The sequence below is a fragment of the Vipera ursinii genome (genome assembly GCF_947247035.1).
Source record: "Vipera ursinii genome assembly, chromosome: 4".
Classification (NCBI taxonomy): domain Eukaryota; kingdom Metazoa; phylum Chordata; class Lepidosauria; order Squamata; family Viperidae; genus Vipera; species Vipera ursinii.
In genome coordinates, this window is record NC_139514.1 from 82,727,833 (window position 1) to 82,749,412 (window position 21,580).

Consider the following 21,580-nt stretch of genomic DNA (forward strand, 5'->3'; position numbering starts at 1 on the left):
CAGACAATCCACAACAAACCTTTTCTTTACTAATTGCCAGTTATGCCCATTAAAATTTATCTAAAAATGGAAGAATTATGACTTCTGTTTGCAGCAATTTCAGATCAATGTAAAATTAAGAAAAGGTGGCTTGTGGCTCCTAAAGATTCTGAAATTATTTATTTACTTATTTTATTAATGAAATTTATATAGCCACCCATCTCACAAGAATAACTCTGGGTGTTAATATGATAGTCAGTAAAAAAGAATGTGTATATAAAAACAGACATTAAAAATAGAAAAATCAGTACTAAAATGGAGATGATTAAAACTGAAAAATATATGTAAACCCAAAGCAGAGATAGAATGAGTACATCCATCTCAATAACCACCTAAGCAAAGCTCCACTTCCTTGCAACCTCCAAGCCTAATGGCATAAAATAGGTCTTAAGTGACTTCTGGAACATCAAAAGGCATGGAGTTAACCTAACATGCAGGATGAGCACTCTGCAGATCCCCTAGCAGAGAAGGTCTGACACTTTAGATCCACCAAATGTAGGTCCCTGGCAGATGGTATCCACAGCATGGCTTTGTTGAATCTAATGAGCTGGGCTGATATAATTGGGGATATGTGATCCCTCAGATAACCATGAATGGCTTTAAAGGTTAAAACCAACATCTTAAATTGGACTTGGAAGCAAATTGGCAACCAATGCAGCTCTCCTGCTGCATTCTGCACCAGCTGAAGCTTCTGAAGCTTCTTCAAGGGCAGACCCATGTATAGAGCATTAAAACGGTCCAATCTGGAAATGACTAGGACGTGAGTGACTATGAGCAAAGCCTTCTATCCAAAGAGCAGGCACAACTGGCATACAACTTGAAGCTGTACAAAGGGCCTGCTAGCCATAACTCCTATTTCCTCATTGAGCACAACTTGAATGAGCCTTATATGAGCATCAGTGACCTCATATAAATGTTAAAAAGGAGAGGAGAGAGTGCCAAACCTTGTATACTCCACAAAGTAGTGGCTGAAGACAGGACCTCTTCTCAATCATCATCAACTAGAATTGACTCTGAAGAAAGGAAAGGAACTAACACAACATCAAGGCACATACCCCCAATCCTCTGAGCCAATCCAAAAGGATACCATGGTTGATGGCATTGAAAGCCACTCAGAGGCCAGGTAGGGCCATGATGCATGCTCTACCCCATTCGGCCCATTCCAGATATCATCCAAAAGTATGATCAATGCCGTTCCCAACCCATACCTTGATCTGAATCCTGACTGAAAAGGATTCAGATAATCAGCCTTCTCCAAGGTCCTCTGAAGTTGTTGCACAACCACCTTCTCTATCACCTTCCCCCAAGAGGGAAGGTTAAATTTTGGATGAAAATTGTCCAGTATATGGGATCTAGCAATGGCTTCTTAAGAAATGAGCAAACTAAGAGATCTTTAAGAAGTAAAGAATAATTCCCCCCCTCAAAGAATTAGCCACCACCAGAACCCATTCACATAACACCTCCTAAGCTACTTTTACAAGCCATCAGAGGCGTAGATCTAAAAAGCAGGTGGCTTACAATCCTAAGGACCTTGTTACTTAGTCAGGACCAACAGGCTCAAACCATTCCCAGATATACAGGCAAGACTACCTCCTAGACATTATTCTGGACCTTCAGCAAAACCAACATCCAATTGAGAATGATATATCCAGAGGATGCTAAGCAAATTCCTTTGCATGCCCCTGCAAAAGGTTCCCCAGATCACCTCTACCCAAGAGGGCTTGTGTCACTCAAAACATGGCTGTGGGGCAGCAATCTATGGACATAATGAGGGCATAGAAGTACTGCTGCTTCACAGCCCTTACTGCTATGTGGCCTGAATAATGACTTGATCAAGTTTATCCCTGACTAGATGACATCTAGATGTTCTCTCCTCATTTTATTTCCCTCAGTTCTTACATAAACCACCACAAGTGACAGGATCAACGAGAGGGGAGAAGTTGCATGAGCATGATCCCATCCAATGATTAGGCATCCCCTTATTCCAAGTCCCAAAAATATAATAAATAATAAATAAATAAGTGGCCACTAAGGCTTCAAAGGACCATGCAACAGGAATAGTGCCCCTCTTTCTGAAACCCATCCAGGTTCATCAGTCACTGGGAGAGTGGGAAAGCAACCTAATGGGTCCAGGCTCCGTGCAGTGGACAGTGGCATTAGATAATCCCATGAAATCATGATTTGACCATGACAAGAGAGACACCAAAAGCTCCTCCATAATCACTGCTCCTACAGGAATTCAGATTCCAAGTGTGACCACTGTCCTACTTCATGCTCTGGATGACCTAGGGTAAGCTCATGATTGTCATGGTGGCCATGAACTCCCAAGCTACCATAGACCCCATTCCTAGGGAAGGCTGATTGAAGCCCTGCCCCCCATTGCCAAGCCAAAAAATGGAATCAAGAAGTTCAGGCAAAGAAGTTGCTGTGCAGCAAGGAAGCTGGTACAGGAAGTCTTCATCTTATGACCAATTGAGCCCAAAATCCCTGTTGCTAAGTAAGACATTTGTTAAGTGGGTTTTGCCCCATTTTACAACCTTGGATGCCACAGTTGTGTTAAGTGAATCACTGCAGTTGTTAAATTAGTAACATGGTTGTTAAATGAATGTGGCTTTCCTGTTGACTTTGCTTGTCAGAAAATTGCAAAAAGTGATCACATGAGCTTGGGATACTTCAACCATCATAAATATGATTCAGTTGCTAAACGTCTGATTTTTTTATTAGACCATGTGAATGCTGCAATGGACATGTGTGAAAAATGGTCATAAGTCGCTTTTTCCAATGCAGTTTTAACTTTCAGGGGTCACTAAATGAACCATTGCAAGTTGAGGACTACTGACCTCTAGATCCCAACCTAGGGAATAGATCTTATATTGAGAAACCTATGGAAAAGCACCCCTGAGGGTTATAAGGGATTCCCAAATGACAATTGCCACACCCTCAATTTAAATCTCAAATCAAGATATATCTGGTTTTACTGTGACTACAGTATGTTGTGTTTGGCTTAGCTTACTTTATTTACTAGTTTTCCTTCTCTAGTTTTATCTTCTTATTCACACATAAACAGATGGTTCCAAGATAAGAGATATATCAAAGATAGTATGTGCATGTAACACATCAGTTTTGTGTTTCCAAAATGCAGTCTGTTGCTATTATTTAAACCAATCTGTCTCTTTTTGAGGTTTCTGGAGAACTTGAGAAGAAGGTGATACTGCTTTAAGAGTCATAATAAATTTAATGAGCAGATTCCTGAAAACAGCTGCTTCTTTTTTCTTCAGGTTTGTGTGAAAGATTTAACATAGTTGAATTGCTTTAACAAATAGCAGAAAAATGTTACACCACACAGATTCTACGGCACTTCCCTAATGAACATTTGAAAGAAACACAGCCTCACAGACTAATGCTTTCAAAAGAAATCTTTTCCTCAATAACAGTTAATTATTGACTTCCAAGAATGCTTAGATGTACTTATATCTTATGGAAATCAATGAAACAAATTAGTGCTAACAGAAGAATTTGATTTCAATAGCAATTAAGTGTCAACAACTCTGAAGAAAAACCTCTAGTTAGCATTTGATAGCAGTGTTTATAGAGGCCTATTAGTGTGAAAGCTTTTAGATGTACATAAATATGAACCATTAATATAAATCTATAAATGACAAAAATAATATGTTAACTATTGACTTCCAGTTTTGCTTGGTAGCGACTGGTTGCCAGCTTGTGGATTCTCCACACCCCACAGCTAATTTCGCCCTGCCTGGGGATCCTAAATGGGTTTAAGTTTCCCCAGAGAGGCAACGAAGAAAGAAGGGTGCTCCAGTGATTCTGGAATGGTGACGGCCATTCTGTTTGACTTGGGGAAAACCTTCTAACCTGACAGGAGAAAGGCTGGCCATATTGCATTGACCACCCCAAACTACTAGCAACCAAAGTCCAAAGGCACTAACCAGCACAACTGTGAACAGCGTGCTTGAAACTAGGTGAGGAATTTGATCTTCTCTTTTCTATTCTACATTTAATTTCCTGGAAAAGATTTCCAAGAAGCAAAATACATCTGAAAGGGAAGGAGGGGGATTTCCACCCCACCCTTACACTAACGGAAGCAGTGAATTAATCTTTTTATGGAGGATCAAAATATATGGAAGTGAAAAACAAATAGTTGCTGACACCTAGTGGCGGATGAAGACTACGATAGCTATGACTTTAATATAAGACTTGGCAAAACCTGGGAAAAGCTAATCTGTGTTTGTGACCTTCAAAGTTTTAACAACAAAGAACAGCTGTGACAAAAAAAAGACAATAATCTGGGCTGTAGACAGAGAATTATAAATTTCAGAAAAAATATTTTTCAAACTATTTGGATTACAAATATCTATTTAATTGGGACTCTAAAGCTATTTGCAGAGAAAAGAAAGGTAGAGAAAAACTCAAATTCTTGGCCATCATGGATCAGAGACATGTAGAAAGAACATATCAAGAAAACATAGATATTTCACAGGAGGAGATATATAGTATACTGCAACTAATTCAAATAACAATGACTTTAAACCACAAAGAAATCCAAAATAACTTTGAAAATATAAATCAATCTTTTTCTAAGTTAACTCTACAACAAAAATTTCCCAGAAAACAACAGAGAAGGAGCAGATAAAACAGATAAATTGATATAGAATTGAGAATAGAAATGTAAAGATGGACCTTAATAAAACAAGGAAACATGATTTAATCCTACTGGGGGAAAAATTCACAAGAATTGGAAAAAACAACTTATCTCTTAAGACTACAAAATAAATCTGAGGACAAGAAAACAGATTGGATAAAATGGACTGTAGAGATGTCGGGAACATCAGAGAGAAAGGAAATGGTAAGAGAAGCAGAGAGAAATAAAAAGAAAAAGATTTTCAACAAATGTAGAATGGCAGAAGTCCTGTACAAAGACACTTTACCTGATTTACTTTTTATATCTACAGCAACATTTACAAACATACGGAAAAACTTTTTGATTCAGAAAAATACATTGATTAAGAAAGATACTGGGTAAAGGAAAAAGACTAAAGTGGAAACCAAGAAAATAGATGATGGGACTTGTTATGTATTGCATTGGTTTGAAGCACAAGGCGAGACGAGTAGGTGAAAACAGGAACATGCTTTATTGAGCTGCTGGAACAGAAGTGAAGTGCTCATGTGTCCGCAGCGCTATTTATCCAGTTGGCCACTAGGTGGCAGCCAATAGATTTAAAGTAATACAGTTCCCGCATAAATCAGCCAATGGCTGAGCAGGAGACTCTAAGACTGGCTAAAACCCCCAAGCTGTTACACAGGCAACCCTTAGCAGCAATCACAGACACGTGAACTTTACAACAAGAAAAACCCCAATACATTACAACCCTTACCCCTAGAATGAACACACATTCTACAAATCACTTAAGCACAAAATCTTGCCAATATGGTGGTGGTCTGCACGACCTTGAAGAACGCCTGGGAGATCCAGGCACATTGTGGTCTACCAACTTGCCCACTGGGATGTGTAGACCAGTAGTCAGGGAGTGAGTAAAATAACTCTGGAATTCAGGTCCACAGTTATTTTCTAGCCACCCTGTGTGAACTAAATCTTGGATTGATAAGATGCGAGAGGCTAGAGCCAGATCTGGGTCTACGTGTGGTAATGGTAGCCTGCTTAGGCCATCAGTATGGCCCATGTCCTTGCCAGGTTTAAATGTCAGCCTATAGCTATAGGCAGACAGGAAAATGGACCACCTTAGAATTCTAGGTGAAAGGATTTGGGGGGTCTATCTGTCAGTAGTGAACAACCCCAATAATGGTTTGTGATCAGTGAATATTGTGAATTCCCTGCCATACAAGTAATCATGGATTTTTTTTACCCTGGCCACAATGGCCAGAGCCTCTTTGTCAATTTGAGCGTAATTTCACTCAGCAGCTGACAGGGTGTGTGAGTAGTATGCAATTGGGACTTGAGTCCCATCTCTGGACAAATGGCTTAGAACAGCCCCCACCCCATAAGGGGATGCATCACAGGCCAGGCAGACTGGCAAATTCTCATTGAAATGAGTGAGCACTGAATTAGAAGACAGTAATGCCTTTACTGCCTTGAAACTGCTTTCATGAACCTTGGTCCACTTCCATGAGACGTTCTTATCCAAGAGCTGGTGTAACGGCTCTGCCACTGTGGCCTTGTTAGGTAGGAATGCATGGTAAAAGTTCAGGAGGCCCAGGAATGCCTGGAGCTCTCCTTTTGACTTGGAGGAAGGTGCCATCTGAATGGCTCTCAATTCAGATTTGGCGGGGTGGATGCCATCAGCATCAATGTGGAAACCCAGGAACTCAGTAAAAGGGACCCCAATTTTACATTTGTCCCTTCTGAGTCTATGTCCCGCGGAGCGGAACCATTGGAGGATGCCCTTCAGCATCCTGGCAAGCACCTCAGTGGACTCACCGGCAATGAGCACATCATCATCATCATCATCATCATCATCATCATCATCATAATTTTATTTGTATACCGTCTTTCTCCCGAAGGACTCAGGGCAGTGAACAGGGCAAACATATAAAAGTACAAAGATACAAAAGTTAAAAAAGAATTAAATGAAATGCCCAAGCTAAAACAATAAGTAAATATATTTAGAACAACAATAAAATCCCAACCCATCCCCCATCAGGCCAGGCCGGCTTGTTCGAACAAATAAGTCTTCAGATCGCGTCGGAAGGAGTGAAGGTCGGGCGCTCCTTCCGACGCGATCTGGCAAGCCCCCAGAATGCCCTTTAACGTGTGCTCCATTACTCCCTGGAATATTCCTGGGGCCACGCTAACCCCAAACTGGAAGTGTTTGACTTTGAACTCCCCCCTGTGAGTTACGATTGTTTGTGTGGCTGTAATGGCCTCATTAACCGGTAGCTATTGATAAGCCTGAGCCAAATCTAATTTTGTGAACACGGTACCCCTTTACAGTGATGCCAGGATGTGGCTCACAACTGGCACCAGGTATGCATGCTGCTGCAAGGCTCTGTTAAGGGTACATTTGTAACCAGCACAGATTCTGATTTCCCCATTAGCCTTAAGTGGCATGACAATGGGAGTTTCCTACTCCCCCACCCCATCTACAGGCTGTAAGATTTCCTGGTTTACTAGCTTGTCCAGCTCTGCATCAATCTTATGCTTAAGCACGAATAGCACTCTGCGGGGCTTGATCCTTATGGGTTTTACAGCAGGATCAAGCTTGAAGGCTATTGGAGGACCCTTGTACTGACCCAGGCTAGTGTCAAACACGTCCACAAACTCCTTGCACACTGACGCCAAGTTTGCCGCTTGTGTCTGGTTGATCCCTGTAACTTGGATTCCCATGGCATCAAACCAATCAAGGCCTATGAGACTTGGTCTCTGGCCCTCCACCACAACCACATTCAGGGGCCCCAAAAACCCCTTGAACTTGGCCAATGTGGCCTCACCATTGATGTTGACCAGGGAATTCTGGAAATCAGTAAGGAGTATGTCGGATGGCCTGAGCTTGGCCCATCTCTTGCTGCTACTGCAGACTTGTCTGAAGGTATTCAGAGAAATAATTGACACTGTCGATCCAGTATCCAGCTCCATCCTGCAAGGAATGCCTTGCAGTTTGACCTGAAGTTGAAATTTGGATTTCAGGGGCCTTCGAGCTCCTGTGCAGAAGACACTTCTGCAACTGGAGCAGAACCTACTCTGAATTGCCCCAGGGCCCCGGTACCTCTCCTTGGACCATCGTGCTACTTGTGGTCCTGTTGGAGACCCCGACAGATGGATGCGATGTGGCCTGTCTTCCCACAGGCCTGACACGTGGCCATTCGGAATTTGCAGTCTGCTCGAAGATGGTGGCCTCCGTAGCCCAGGCACCGAAGAGAGGGAACTACCTTATCAAGAGTGCTCATGTCCTTGCTGTGGTGCTTTTGGACCTTGTTGACTTCTTGGTTGAGGTTGTCTTCTTCCATTAGTTCAGCATCCTCATGGTGGACTTCTTCCTCATGCGTTGTGCTTTTGGCGGGCCACATGGCCTTCACAGTGCCTCCGGCAGCTTCATCTGGCATGACTTCTTTGAGAGCTTCTTGGAGCGAGAGAGTTTCTTTGGCAAAGATTTTCTGTTGCAACTCTCTGCTCCAAATGCTGCAAATGAGCCTGTCCTGAAGCCTCTCCTCCAGGTCCAAAAACTGGCACAAACGTGAAGCTTGTCTCAACGCCGGGATGAATTTGGTGGCTGTTTCACCCAGTTGCTGAACACTGTTCAAATGCTATCACCGATAGCTTTGGCTGGAAATGCTCACCGAGTGTTTTCTTCAAGTCCATGAATGATACGGACTCTATCTGGGCCAGCGTGATGAGATTCTCCACAATATCAAAGGTGGCTGGGCTGCAGATGCAAAGGAGGGTTGCGGCCTTAAGGCCATCTTTGGAAACCTGGTTTGCTCTCAAGTAATTCTCGACCCGTGTGATGTATGACGACCATCTCTCTGGGTGAGTGAAGTCAAATTCTTCTAGTTTTCCAACCTTGGCCATTCCGGCAGGTCTTTGTGACTATAGAGTTGTTTCTTCTGTCCTGCTTCCCGGTTGGCCCTGGAGCTGATCCACAGGGCCGTGTGGTCGCTAGCATGGGGACTAGCCGACTGGAGGGTGGGGAACCGCATTCCCAGCCAGGCATGTCGCTGGCCTCACCCTAGTGACTTGTTGCAGCTCTTTGCAGGAAGCAGGTTCCCACCTTCGTTGCCAGTGTTATGTATTGCATTGGTTTGAAGCACGAAGCGAGATGAGTAGGTGAAAACAGGAACATGCTTTATTGAGCTGCTGGAACAGGAGTGAAGTGCATCTGCAGCGCTATTTATCTGGTTGGCCACTAGGTGGCAGCCAATAGATTTAAAGTAATACAGTTCCTGCATAAATCAGCCAATGGCTGAGCAGGAGATTCTAAGTCTGGGTAAAACCCCCAAGCTGTTACACAGGCAACCGTTAGCAGCAATCACAGACACAGGAACTTTATAACAAGAAAAACCCGAATACATTACAGGACTTATCAGAGAGAATACTTAAAAAGAAACATTTGTTTGAATATGGTTAAATGTTTGTTTAAAATTTTGGAGGCATCACACTTTAGAACAGGGGTGTCAAACTGCCGGCCCATGGGCCGGATGCGTCAAGTGGAGGCCGCGCCCACCCCATTGCCAGCAATGGCAAAACTATCCCGCTACATTGTTTGATGTCATGTGACATTGCAATTTTGACATGTCTGCTTTAGAATGCCAATTATTTCATCAATTTCTGTAACATGCTCCTGAAAGAAGGAAAAGTAAGTATTCTCTTTAAAGAAGCACACACACATATTGTGAAGACTTATTGTACTATTCCCTACACATAGAAACCAAAACACATTATGCCTATTTATATCACACTTATTAGATTTTATATGGTTAGAAGAACTGCAATTCATCATTATGGCAATATTTTTCAATAGTTATCAGTATTTTTTAAAGTTTCACTTTTGAAATTTCACTTTCATTTTAAATTTAGTTTCTTCTGCTTATGCGCCGGGTCTCCTATTTTCACAAATTTGATTCAATCCTGATAATGCATAGAACATTTTAGGCATTTGTTGATTGTCTCTTATGGTCAATCTGGAGATACCCAAAGCTTTAGAAAATGATTTCTTTGAAGTAGACAATTTTTTTTAAAATCAGACAAACTACAGGTAGTCCTCCACTTATCACCACAATTGAGCATTGCAAATTTCTGTTGCTAAGTGAGATATTTGTAAACTGAATTTTGCCCCATTTTATGACTTTTCTTGCCACAGTTGATGAGTGAATCACTTCAGATTTTAAGTTAGCAACATGGTTGTTAAATGAATCTGGTTTCCCCATTGACTTTGCTTGACAGAAGCACATGAACCTGGGACACTGCAACCGTCATAAATATGAATCAATTGCCAAATGGCTAATCAAATGGTCACATGATCATATGTGAAAAACAGTCATTAGTCACTTTTTCAGTGTTGTAACTTCAAATGGTCACTGAACAAACTGTTGTAAGTCAAGAACTACTTGTATAGGGATTCTAGGAATGTTCTTTGTTGTGGTATGATAAAATAACAGAATGTAGAATACATTCCACTCTTATCTTACCTGAAACAAAATCAAGGTGGAGTTATTTTGACTTTCTTTATTATACTATCATGTTTCTTAGGACTGAGTAATCTTTTTTGAAACTCCTCCCTTAATGATTCAATCACTCTTTCTCCTTTCAAGTATAGGTCTCTATTCTTCCATTGACATTCACAAATTCATAGATATTATGAATGTAGCACACACAATTAGACAATAATAAATGTACTATATTTGATAGGGGTTTATTTACTCCCAGGTAAGGCAGGATAGAATTGCAACTCTCATAGGGCAATTTCATCCAGATTCTTGAAAGTGGCTTCTATTGATGTTTGTGAAATGTACTCTCAAGTAAGCCTTAATATTTGAACAGCTGAGCTTGACACAGGAATTACACAAAGAAAGGATTTTCTCAAGTTGTGTTCAACAACCAGGTGGGGGTTTGGGGCAACAAAGAAATGATTTGTCATTATTTACTTTCAGGATATTTTCTTTTTTATAAATTCATAGTTTTATAGCTCCAGAATTTCTTAGAAATATACCAATACTAACCAAATCTGATCTTGGTTAACTTTCTGATATCTACTACAGTAATCAGTGATTGTTTCCTTACAGACCAGCAAGTATGATCATATATAGTCAATATTCATTATTCACAATACAGTAGTCCTTGCTTAACAACCCAAATTGGGACCAGCAACTCTTTCACTAAGCAAAGCAGTCACTAATTGGAATTGAGTGACTGTAACTGTGTTTTCCAATTGTAAAGACAAGACTGCTCAAATTCAGACCTTTGGCTTTGTTTGCCTTCTAACTAACCCCCTTCCCACCCTTTTCAAGTGCCTGCTCACTGTCTTGTACACATGGAAAACTATACAATCATGCTGCACCCTGGGACTGGAAGCTGCAGGTGTGGTAAGCAAACAGCTTACTCTCTTGAAATTCTTTTGTCTCCAATCTCTGGGGGGTGGGGAGAAGAAAAAAACCAAGTAATTTCTATAGACAATCTTTCTTTTGCCTGATCCTTTCCCACTGGCACATTCAAATTGCTCTCAAAGTATAGAAGAGCAATCAGCTTGCTCTCTTAAAATATCTTTCTCTACAATCTCTATACTTTGTGTGTGTGTTGGGGGGAGGGGGATGGGCAAAGGAGAAATTGCTTATAGAAATTGCTTGGGATTTCCCTCCTCAGAGAACGGAGAGATTGGAGAGACAGAGGCTATTGTAAGGACAAGTGAGATGCTGGAGTGCTACATACATTATATTGAATGCCTGAGAACAAGGTAAGCTATAAATCTAGCAAATAAATAAATACATAAGGTAGTAAAAGATTTGGAGATACCAATGAGAAATAAGAGTAATCAGTAGCTGAGAAAAATATATATCAAGAATTCCCGTCAAGAAAAAAAGACAGAAGAGATACCATCAATAAAAGCACCTGTGTTCAATCTATTGCTAGTCAATGTAGGTCCATCACTCATGTTCTCACTGTTTGCCTGCCTATTCACTTGCTTTCACCAGCTGGTGACCACCTTCTTCCCCACAGTCTCCTCATCAGCATCCACCTGTTCACTGTCTTCTTGCCAACAGATATCTTTCTTTCCTGACCCAGAAACAACAGGCCGACTGTAATTATTTCTGCCAATGCTTATTTGTTCATTTGCTGTCCTGTCACAAGCATCTGCCAGAGAAAGTAGAGTTTCAAAAATCTTCTCATCCACTTTCCAAGACAGAAATACCCTGAGAGAAAAATATGAGCTAGAGGTTAATATATTAGGAACCAACAGGTTTGAGTCTGCCCTCAGCAATGGAAGCTCAGTGAATGACTTTGGGTCAGTCAAGCTCTGACTGGGCAGATGACTTTGCTGGATTGTTATGAGGAATTCTGCAGAAGGATGTGCTATGTAGGCTGCCTTGAGCTCCTGGAGGATTGGAGGACAATTGGGAGAAGGAAGGAAGGAAGGAAGGAAGGAAGGAAGGAAGGAAGGAAGGAAGGAAGGAAGGAAGGAAGGAAGGAAGGCTACATATATGTTTATTTTTCTATCACTAAATGTGCATACTCCAGTTAAGCTGCCAATATTATTGGTACACAAAGCTTTGAAAGCACAAATGTGTGTATGTTTTCAGTTCAGTAAAATATATTCAAATATTATTCAGTTGGCAATTCTTTGTGCTTTTGTGGATGAGCATCCCACAGGGAAAAGAAGTGAATTAGTTTCTGAGTAGATGGAACACAAATTCACTTACTATGTTTCTGTGTGAAAGAATCTTTTTTAAAGATTCAAACTGTTTTAATATAATTTAAATTAAAACAATTTATAAAACAACCTTAAAAAGTTAAAAATCCAGGGAAATTAATACATAAATAAAAACAAAACTAAAGGATTTCTTTTTACTAATTTTCTCAAATGCCTAAAAGAATTATCAAGTCTTGCCAAAATGTTAAAAGACAGACATATTTCAAAGGGCTTTAGAAGTTTGAAATATATAGGGAAAAATCCTTTTTTAAAAATCCGTCAGCCTGATTTTAGTAAGAAAATTCAGTCAGAGCCTTTGCATTTGGGAATATATGAAACCAGAAGTTCTTTTATCTTAGATCATGAACATAACCGTTTTCTGGTCTTTGGAACACAAGTTAGAGATTTCCCTTTAAAAATAATAAGTAGAATCATGACAATAAATACAATTATTTCCTTTTATTTACATATAGTTAAAATTAAAATAGATAACAATGCATTAACTCTGGCATATACATAAAAGTCTCATAACTGAGGTCAAATCAATTTCCTATAAAAAGTATGAATAGAGAAAATGGTAACTTGGATCATTTACAATAGGAGAAGACTTTAATATTGATACATTAAAGCCTAAGATTGGAAATTACAAGAGACTTTAATTTAATTTAATGCATAGTCATGGATTCATAGATACAGTATATGGACTATTGTGAACTCTGCAACAAAAGTACATATATTTTATTCAGATAGATATAAATATCATACTACACTTTATTTGGATATCTAAAACTTTCTCAAATTTCCTGCAACAAACCAATTTTTAGATCAGATCACACTCCAGTAATTATCACATTTAAATTAGAAGAGATTATTCCATTTACTTATAATTGGTTTAATCCCATAATACTATATATTGAAGCAGCAAAGCAACAACTTATCTAAACTCTGAGAATATCTTTTTCAAGAAAATAATATAAATAAAACATTACTAAGAACATGATGATTGAGATTCTCAATCGTCCAGGTCATGGTTGTCCCAAAGATGCTTTTCCAACAAGCAACTGGACTTTCTTGGCTTTTTTCCTTGAAAAGGTTACTCTTCTCTTGGATGAGAAGCAAAATTATTTTAATGCAAAAAATTGAAGAATATACAGTTGCCTTTTAGAAAAGCACCTTTAGGAGAGCATGGTGGGATGCTATAAAAGCAATATTTAGAGGTAGGTAGATAAATTAGATCAGCATGATTGAAAACATAAACACAAAAGGGAGATAAATTTTATTTGGGAACTAACAATTTATTAACAAACTATAATAGAACTGGATCAGATATTATTTACAAAAAGTGTTGAAGACAGAAAAAAATATCTCAGTAAATATATTATGAACATGTAAATAAAAGTTCTAAACTATGGGCAAATAAACTGAAAAAAGCTAAGAAAAAATATGTATTAATACAATTTAAAAAGAAATGTCAAATTGTATACAAAATTAAAGGCGTAAATGAATATTTTAAACTTTTTACAATTATATTCTTCAAGTAATAAAAAATAATCAATTTTTAAATAGATTAACATTCCCAGAACTAAATCTAGAAGATATCCAATGTATTATCTATCAACTCTCTTTTTTTACATTTCAGAAATTTCTGAAGTTTTCCATTTCAGTCTAAATGGAAAATCTTCTAGTCCTTATGTATTGTCAGGGGAACTTTATAAATAATTTAAAGAGGTTTTAATACCTGAATTTTTATTTTATGTGATACTTTGCATCAAGGGGATCCTTTAATAGAGTTTTGGAAACAGTGTAAGATAATTTTGATTCTTAAATCGAGTAAAGATTTGCAGTTCTGAACATTGGATTATGGAGTATGACCTCAGCCCTCAGAGAAAACAGTCCAGTGGTAAGAAATTGAATTATGAGGATAGATAGCCATCCTATCTACTATATGACAGCCTTTCAAATACTTGAAAACAGCTATATTTCCCACACAGTCTATTTTTTTCTCCAGGCTAAAAGTACCCAACATCTCCAACTGTTCCTTGTGAGTTTTTTCTTCCAGATTTTTTGTCATCTTAATTGTCCTCCTCTGCCTTCTCTATGTAAACCATCAAATAGACTTCCAAGGAATAGCAACCAAGATTTTCAGAAGCAAAACATCTTAAAACTCCACATAAAAAAACTTCACAAGGTTAGACACAATTACACAGAAGTATACATCTCTGAATCTACTTTGGAGCAAATACACAAAGCGTTGTGCTATTAGCTTTTATTGTCATTTTTTTAAACAACAACATTATTTCCCAGAGTTTGCTGCATTGGGGGACAACAAACGCCTGTACTCTGCCCATAGCTTTATTTCAATTCTGTATTTTTGAAGATAAACTGAATATTCATACTTTTGTGATAGACAGATCACAGCATGCTATTTGCTGAGCATTATTTTTGCCCTTTGGGAAAAGGACAAAGACTTGTCAGGCATACAGAACAAGAACAGAAAATAGAATGATATCTGCAGCCATAACATTTCCCCTCACATTTAGGAAAAATTAAAGAACTTGGTTATTGATACAAGAAGCAACTCTGCCAATAAAATAATTGTTTGTGTCACACTTACCATATTTATTGATGACACGGGGCCAATGCTATTAACATAGATGTCAACATCAATGACTGTGGGTTTCACTGTGAAAGGAAAACCAAAAAGGCAGCATTTAATATTGTCTCAAATACAATACCAGGGTATCATGTTAAACATTTTCATAATTATGTCATTCTGAACTTAAATCTTCTGGGAAATCACAAGATTAATAGGTTTTTGTTTGCTTGGTTTGCAAGAACCTTTTCAAACTGTCATTCTTGTAAGACATGATTTGAAGATTAGGGTTTATATCTGGTACACCATATTCTATTTCTTCTTCAGTTCCATTATTGCTACTTTAGTTCCTGCCTCTGTAGTGGTTAAGGCACCAGACAAGAAACCAGGGGACAAGGATTTCTAATCCTGCCTTAGGCATAATGCCAGTTGATTAACTGGTCATTCTGTCTCAGCCTGAAAAATCAGGCAATGATAAACCACTTCTGAAATCTTGTCATGAAAACTCCATGGACTTGCCCAGATAGTCATCATAAATCAAATTTTGTTTTTCTTCCAGGATCTCTAGAAATGAAAGGCCAATTTGTTTTAAGCACACCTCTTAAACTGTGCAAGAATTGTATTAAGCCTTTCTAACAAAAGAAGGTAAAAGACAAACAGCGGTCTCCAGCTAAATAGAATTTTATTTATGATGACTATCTGGGCAAGTCCATGGAGTTCACATGACAAGATTTCAGAAATACCTTTTGGAGTATACATGAATACCCAATCACACCTACATGCAAAGTTCGAAATCAAACATGATTTTTTTTCCAGTAGCCTTGCAGTCTCATGAAAAGATGCAAATACATGGCTACAGGCAGATGCTTTTTGGATGTCCCCGTGAACTCCAAAGCACCTTTTTGCCTTCAGATATAATGCACACATGCCCTTCCTAATCAAGACTTCTGATTGAGAGTAAAACCATTGTACTGCCCTCCTCTGGGAAGAGAAGAAGAAAAGGAAAGATCCTTTGACAATTTTTGAGAAAGAAATTATTTTGCAACATTATGGGGATTATTTCCTTATTTTCCTTAGAGCTGAAAGAACAAAACCACTTTGTCCACCCAATAAAAGAGAAAGAGGTCCTTAAAAGCTGATCTCCCCTTTGCTCCCCCAAAATGTGAGGATGGTGTTATGTTTTAACACAGGACTTCAAACACTGGTTTATTTCAGCATATCAGTTATTACTGCATGCAGCAAATAGTAAACAGTAATAAAATAAATAGACAAATAAACAAAAATATTAAAGGTATATTATCCAACAGCTGCAGGCATTTCATATTCCATTTCATACATTTCAACATTACAGGGTCATACTGATGGCTGATGCTGCCTACAAACTTTGAATTTCCCTGCAAACCTAATCTTTTGCCCCACAAATAAGAATAATAATATCACTGAAATGAAGGTTGTGATCAAGAAATAAATAATGACATTTGATATCTAGACAAAAACAATCCATTTAAAGCTATAGGTTTATGAAAGAAGGAGGTGCTTGCTTCCTCAATTTTATTTAACCTGCTTTTTAAATTCTGCAACTCTCAATCCTAGTAGGACATCAATTGCTTCTGGTGCTCCCTCCTAGCACAGCCACATGTGTGATGTCATGGCCCTCTCTTTTCTTTCCAGCCTTGTATTTGTTGTTTAAAATACCCTTCTTCCACCTCTCGCAATTCCATTACTGCTCCAGGCTCAGAGCCCTCCTTCCTTTTCCTCCAGTGTAATGCTTGCTACAGAGTGAACATGCATCAGAGATTTTCACAGAAGCCTCGTGGCTCCAAGCACAATTATACCTTTTTTGAAAAACAAACAATATTTAAAAAGTATAAAAAGAACATTCAGGCTTTATGTCCAGGTTGGAAATCTCTTGTGACATTTGTCTTGTAACTCCCCACCCTCACCCCTGAGAAACAATCTGATTGAGTCTACTTGCTTAAGGCAAAATCAGTTCAACACAGGAAACACTTACATTCCACTAATCTAAATACACTTTGATTTCTAGATAGAATCCTCTGCTTATCTTCTCAAAAGTAAGTTCTGCTGAACAAGGCAAGATGTTCCCTGGTATCAAAGCTCTGGTGGAGCATGACCAGGAATACAGCACATCCTTTGGAGAGCCAACAAGTAAAGAGTAAATGAAAATCATCATCATCATCATCCCCCAGTGAGGCACTACCTTGATGTGGTTGTGGGGCTTGTGTATTCTGAGGAAGATGAGAGCTATGCCAGAGGTTCAACCATACTGGACAGTTCTCATCAGAGGAGTCAAAGAGTGTATCTCCCATAAAAAATATGGTGAGATGTAAATTTCAGAATGCGATACCAGCTCAGATGTCGGCCAAGTTAATAAGGTCCGTGCTAGATGTTGGAGTTCCTGGATATCTGGTGAAAAATGGGTTACAGGACTTAGGACTGTTGGCTGAGCAACCAGGGCTCAGAACTACTGGAAGAAAATGTGTTTACCCATTGCAAATACGCAGTGATTGAAAACAAAGACATAATTATCTGTTATTACAGATCAAGTCCAACAAGAAGAGGATATCTAAAACGAATGCACCAGTTCTGGAAAGAATAACATCCAGAATCAGAAATAACAGAGACTAGCAGATCAATGCCAATTTATAATACAAAATAAAGTATTCACATAAACAGAATTGGACGAACTGCAAAGGTTTACCCAGGGCAAAGAAATCAAAGCCTTGCCAGAAGTAATTCAGAATGTAGAGGCAAGCCAGGGGGAGTTGGCAATGAAGGAATCCAGCAGAGATATACAACTGTTCTCATTTGGAAACCAGGCACCTCTTCCTCAGTGTTTTGTATTGGGCTTAATTGTAACACCACGTGGTAAGCTGGAGCTAGCTAACAGCTCCCAGCAACTCAGACCCTCCGTCTCCAATGCTGCTGTTGGCTACCCCTGGGTGGCAATGGGTGGCTTTAAACCTATTGGCTGCCACCTAGGGGCCAGGATATAAATTGCTGCAAGCTGCAGCTCAGTTCCTCAGTTCAGATCCTGCAAGCAAATAAACATGACCACTGCTGAACTCACTTGCCTCGTCTTCATTCCTGCACAACGAATTCACTACACAACACTGGCAACGAGGGTGGGATCCTGATTTTCTGAAGGACCTGAAAGTCACTAGGGGAGAGGCAGTGCACACCTGGAGGAAAAAGGCATCCCCCCCCCTACGGTTGGGTAGCCAGATACGCTAGTGACAATGCGCTCAGTGGATCAGTCCCTGAGCATCAGAAAAGCAGGATCAGAAGCTGCAGGAACCAGCCGCAAAGACCAGAAGAATGCCCAAGGTTAGCAGGCTGTGAGAGTTTGACATCAAGCAACCAGACGGATGGCCATCGTACCTATCCCAGGTCGAAAACTACCTCCGGGCGAACCAGGTTGCAGTAGATGGACTGAAGGCTGCCATGCTGCTCTGTGTGTGCGGCCCAGCAACATTCGATCTGGCTCAAAACCTGTTCATGCCAATGCCTCTGGAATCAGTCTCCTATGCTGATCTAAAGAAGAAGCTTGGAGAACATTTCCAACCGAAGATGTCAGTGATTGCCTGGTGCTACGCCTTCAAACAACGAATACAGCAGCCCAGTGAGACCACGTTGGAGTACATTATGGCCTTGAGGCAGGCTGCACACCTGTGTAAATTTTCTGATGTCAAAGAGCGACTTCGAGACTGGCTCATCTGCGGCCTACGAAATCGAGAGCTGCAGCAAAAACTTTTTGCTAGAGCTATCCTGTCATTCACTGAAGCCCAGGACGAAGTCATGGCAGATGAAGCCGCCAACGGCTGGGGCAGCCGTCCAAACAATCCAGCCCGCCAAAACAATGCAGCATGAAGAAACCGTCTACTACAAGGATGCTGAATGCACTGAAGAATCAGATGAAGAAGATGCTGAAGTCGACAAGCTGCACAAACAACCCGACACTCAGCACCACAGCAGCAAGCAACAAGAGACTCCTTACAAGGCAGATCTCTTACTTAGATGTCCAGGTTGTGGCAGCCGCCACCAATGCACAGACTGCAGATTCCAGTCAGCCATGTGCTGGGCCTGCAGCAAAATGAGCAACATTGCAGCAGTATGCAGAGCTTGCCAGAGGGACTGGCCATCAAAGCACCAGTTAGAAGATCTGACCAGGAGAGGTACCGGGGCCCAGGGGCCGTTTAGTGTGGGGTTTTGTGCAAGTTGCAGAAGTGTATGCTGCACCAGGGTCCAACGCCCTCTCAGACCCAAATTTAAACTTCAGGTGAAGCTACAAGGCATCCCCTGTAAAATGGAGTTGAACACAGTCTCAGCCGTTTCCATCATTTCTCTGGACACATTTAATTTTGTATGCACTCACAGTAGAAAATGGGCCAAGCTAAGGCCCTCTGACATGATTTTAACAGATTTCCAAAACGCAAAAGTCACAGTCAAGGGAGAAGCTACCTTGGCCGTTAAATTTAAGGGAGTTTTGGGCACCTGGATGTCGTAGTAGTAGGGGGCCAGAGAACGAGTCTAATTGGACTCGATTGGTTTGATGCATTAGGAATCCAAGTAACCAGTATCACCCGGATACAAGCCGTGAATCTAACGTCAGTTTGCAAAGACTTTGCAGACATATTTGATTCAGCCCTAAGAACATACACAGGCCCACCTATATCATTCAATCTAGACCCCAACGTGGTCCCCATTAGGATTAAGCCTCAAAGGGTTCCCTTTGCCCTCAAACATAAAATTGACACAGAAATAGACAAGCTTGTAGAACAGGGCGTTTTGCAACCAGTTGATGGTGGGGAGTGGGAAACTCCTATAGTAACACCACTTAAGGCCAATGGAGAAATTAGAATATGTGCAGACTACAAATGCTCAATTAACAAAGCCTTCAAGTAATATGCATACCCTGTCCCAGTGGTGAACCACATCTTTGCATCTTTGCAAGGGGGTACCATTTTCGCAAAGTTAGATTTGGCACAGGCCTATCAGCAACTGCTGGTTGATGAGGCCACAGCCACTGCTCACAGTCACTGATTGTGACTCACAGGGGGGGCTTTTAAAGTGAAGTGTTTACAATTTGGTGTTAGTGTTGCATCAGGCATTTTTCAGGGAATCATGGAACACATGCTTAAAAGCATTCAGGGTGTTTGCCCTTATTTTGATGATGTGCTTATTGCAGGGGAATCCACAGAGGTGTTAGCCAGCAGGCTCAGAGCTGTCCTACAGAGGCTGTGTGAAGCAGGCCTCAAATTAAAAAAGAGTAAATGCAGTATTGGGGTTTCTTCAACCGAATTTTGGGATTTTGCTAACGGCATTCACCCAGCTGAGTCCAAGGTGAAGGCCATTCAAATGGCACCTAGCCCTAAATCAAAAGGAGAGCTACAAGCATTCTTGGGCCTCCTCAACTTCTACCATGCATTTCTGCCTAACAAGGCTGCATTGGCAGAGCCACTTCACAGGCTCTTAGATAAAAAAGCTTCATGGAAATGGACCAGCACCCACGAGAAAAGTTTCCAAGACCTAAAAGCACTTTTGTCGGTTAAATCTACTGTCACTCATTTTAGGGAGTCTAAACAAGTCTGTTTAGCATGTGATTCATCCCCTTATGGGGTGGGGGCAATCTTGAGTCATTTAGAGAAGAATGGAACACAAGTTCCTATTGTATTTTATTCAAGGACACTGTTCTTTGCTGAGCGTAACTACACTCAAATTGATAAAGAGGCCTTAGCCATTGTAGCTGGAATTAAAAAAAAATCCATGACTATTTATATAGCAGGGACTTCACGGTCTTCACAGACCACAAACCACTACTGGACCTCTTTACAACAGACAAACAAACACTCCACATACTTTCCCCAAGAATGTTGAGATGGTCTATTTTTCTATCAGCCTACACATTTAAACTGGTTCACAAACTTGGCAAAGAAATGGGCCATACTGATGGCCTGAGCAGACTCCCACTGCCACTAATTGAACCAGATCCGGCCCCAGCAGCCAGAATCCTGTCCATTCAGGATATGCCAGAATTTCCCCTCCACGCAGGGGACATAGCTGCAGAAACAGCTACTGATAAAACAGTAGAGTGCTTTCATGGGTGCACACAGGGTGGTTAGCTAAAAGCCCAGGCTCTGAATTCCAGAGTTATTTTGTGAGCTATCAGCTCACAAGGGTTGTATCCTATGGGGAAACAGGGTCATAGTTCCCACTTCACTGAGAGATAGAGTTTTACAGTCACTACATGAAGGTCATCATATGAAATCTTTAGCAAGAAGCTACCTATGGTGGCCAGGCCTAGACAAGGCCATCGAGGCACAGGTGCATGGTTGTTTTACATGCCAGCAATCAAGGCCTGAAATGCCACATTCTCCTGTCCACAGGTGGGAGGAAACGCACACTCCCTGGTCTAGAATTCACATAGACTTCGCTGGGCCCTTTCAGGGACAGCTCTTCCTCATAGTGGTAGACAGCCATTCTAAATGGCTTGAAGTAATCCCGGTTGCAAACATGACTACTGCTAGGACCATCCAGGTGCTGAGAAAACTCTTTG

General features: G+C 40.5%; 1 protein-coding gene across 1 annotated transcript in view; it reads right to left on the reverse strand.

Moving 5' to 3' along the window:
• GABRG3 (gamma-aminobutyric acid type A receptor subunit gamma3) overlaps nt 1–21,580 on the reverse strand; it is a gene marked incomplete at both ends in the record, with an annotated part of 721,182 nt that overhangs the window by 596,537 nt on the left and 103,065 nt on the right. The window contains one exon of the mRNA XM_083361521.1: nt 15,028–15,095. Within this exon, the coding sequence (XP_083217647.1) occupies nt 15,028–15,095 (68 nt within the window). The remainder of the gene's footprint in view (nt 1–15,027; nt 15,096–21,580) is intronic.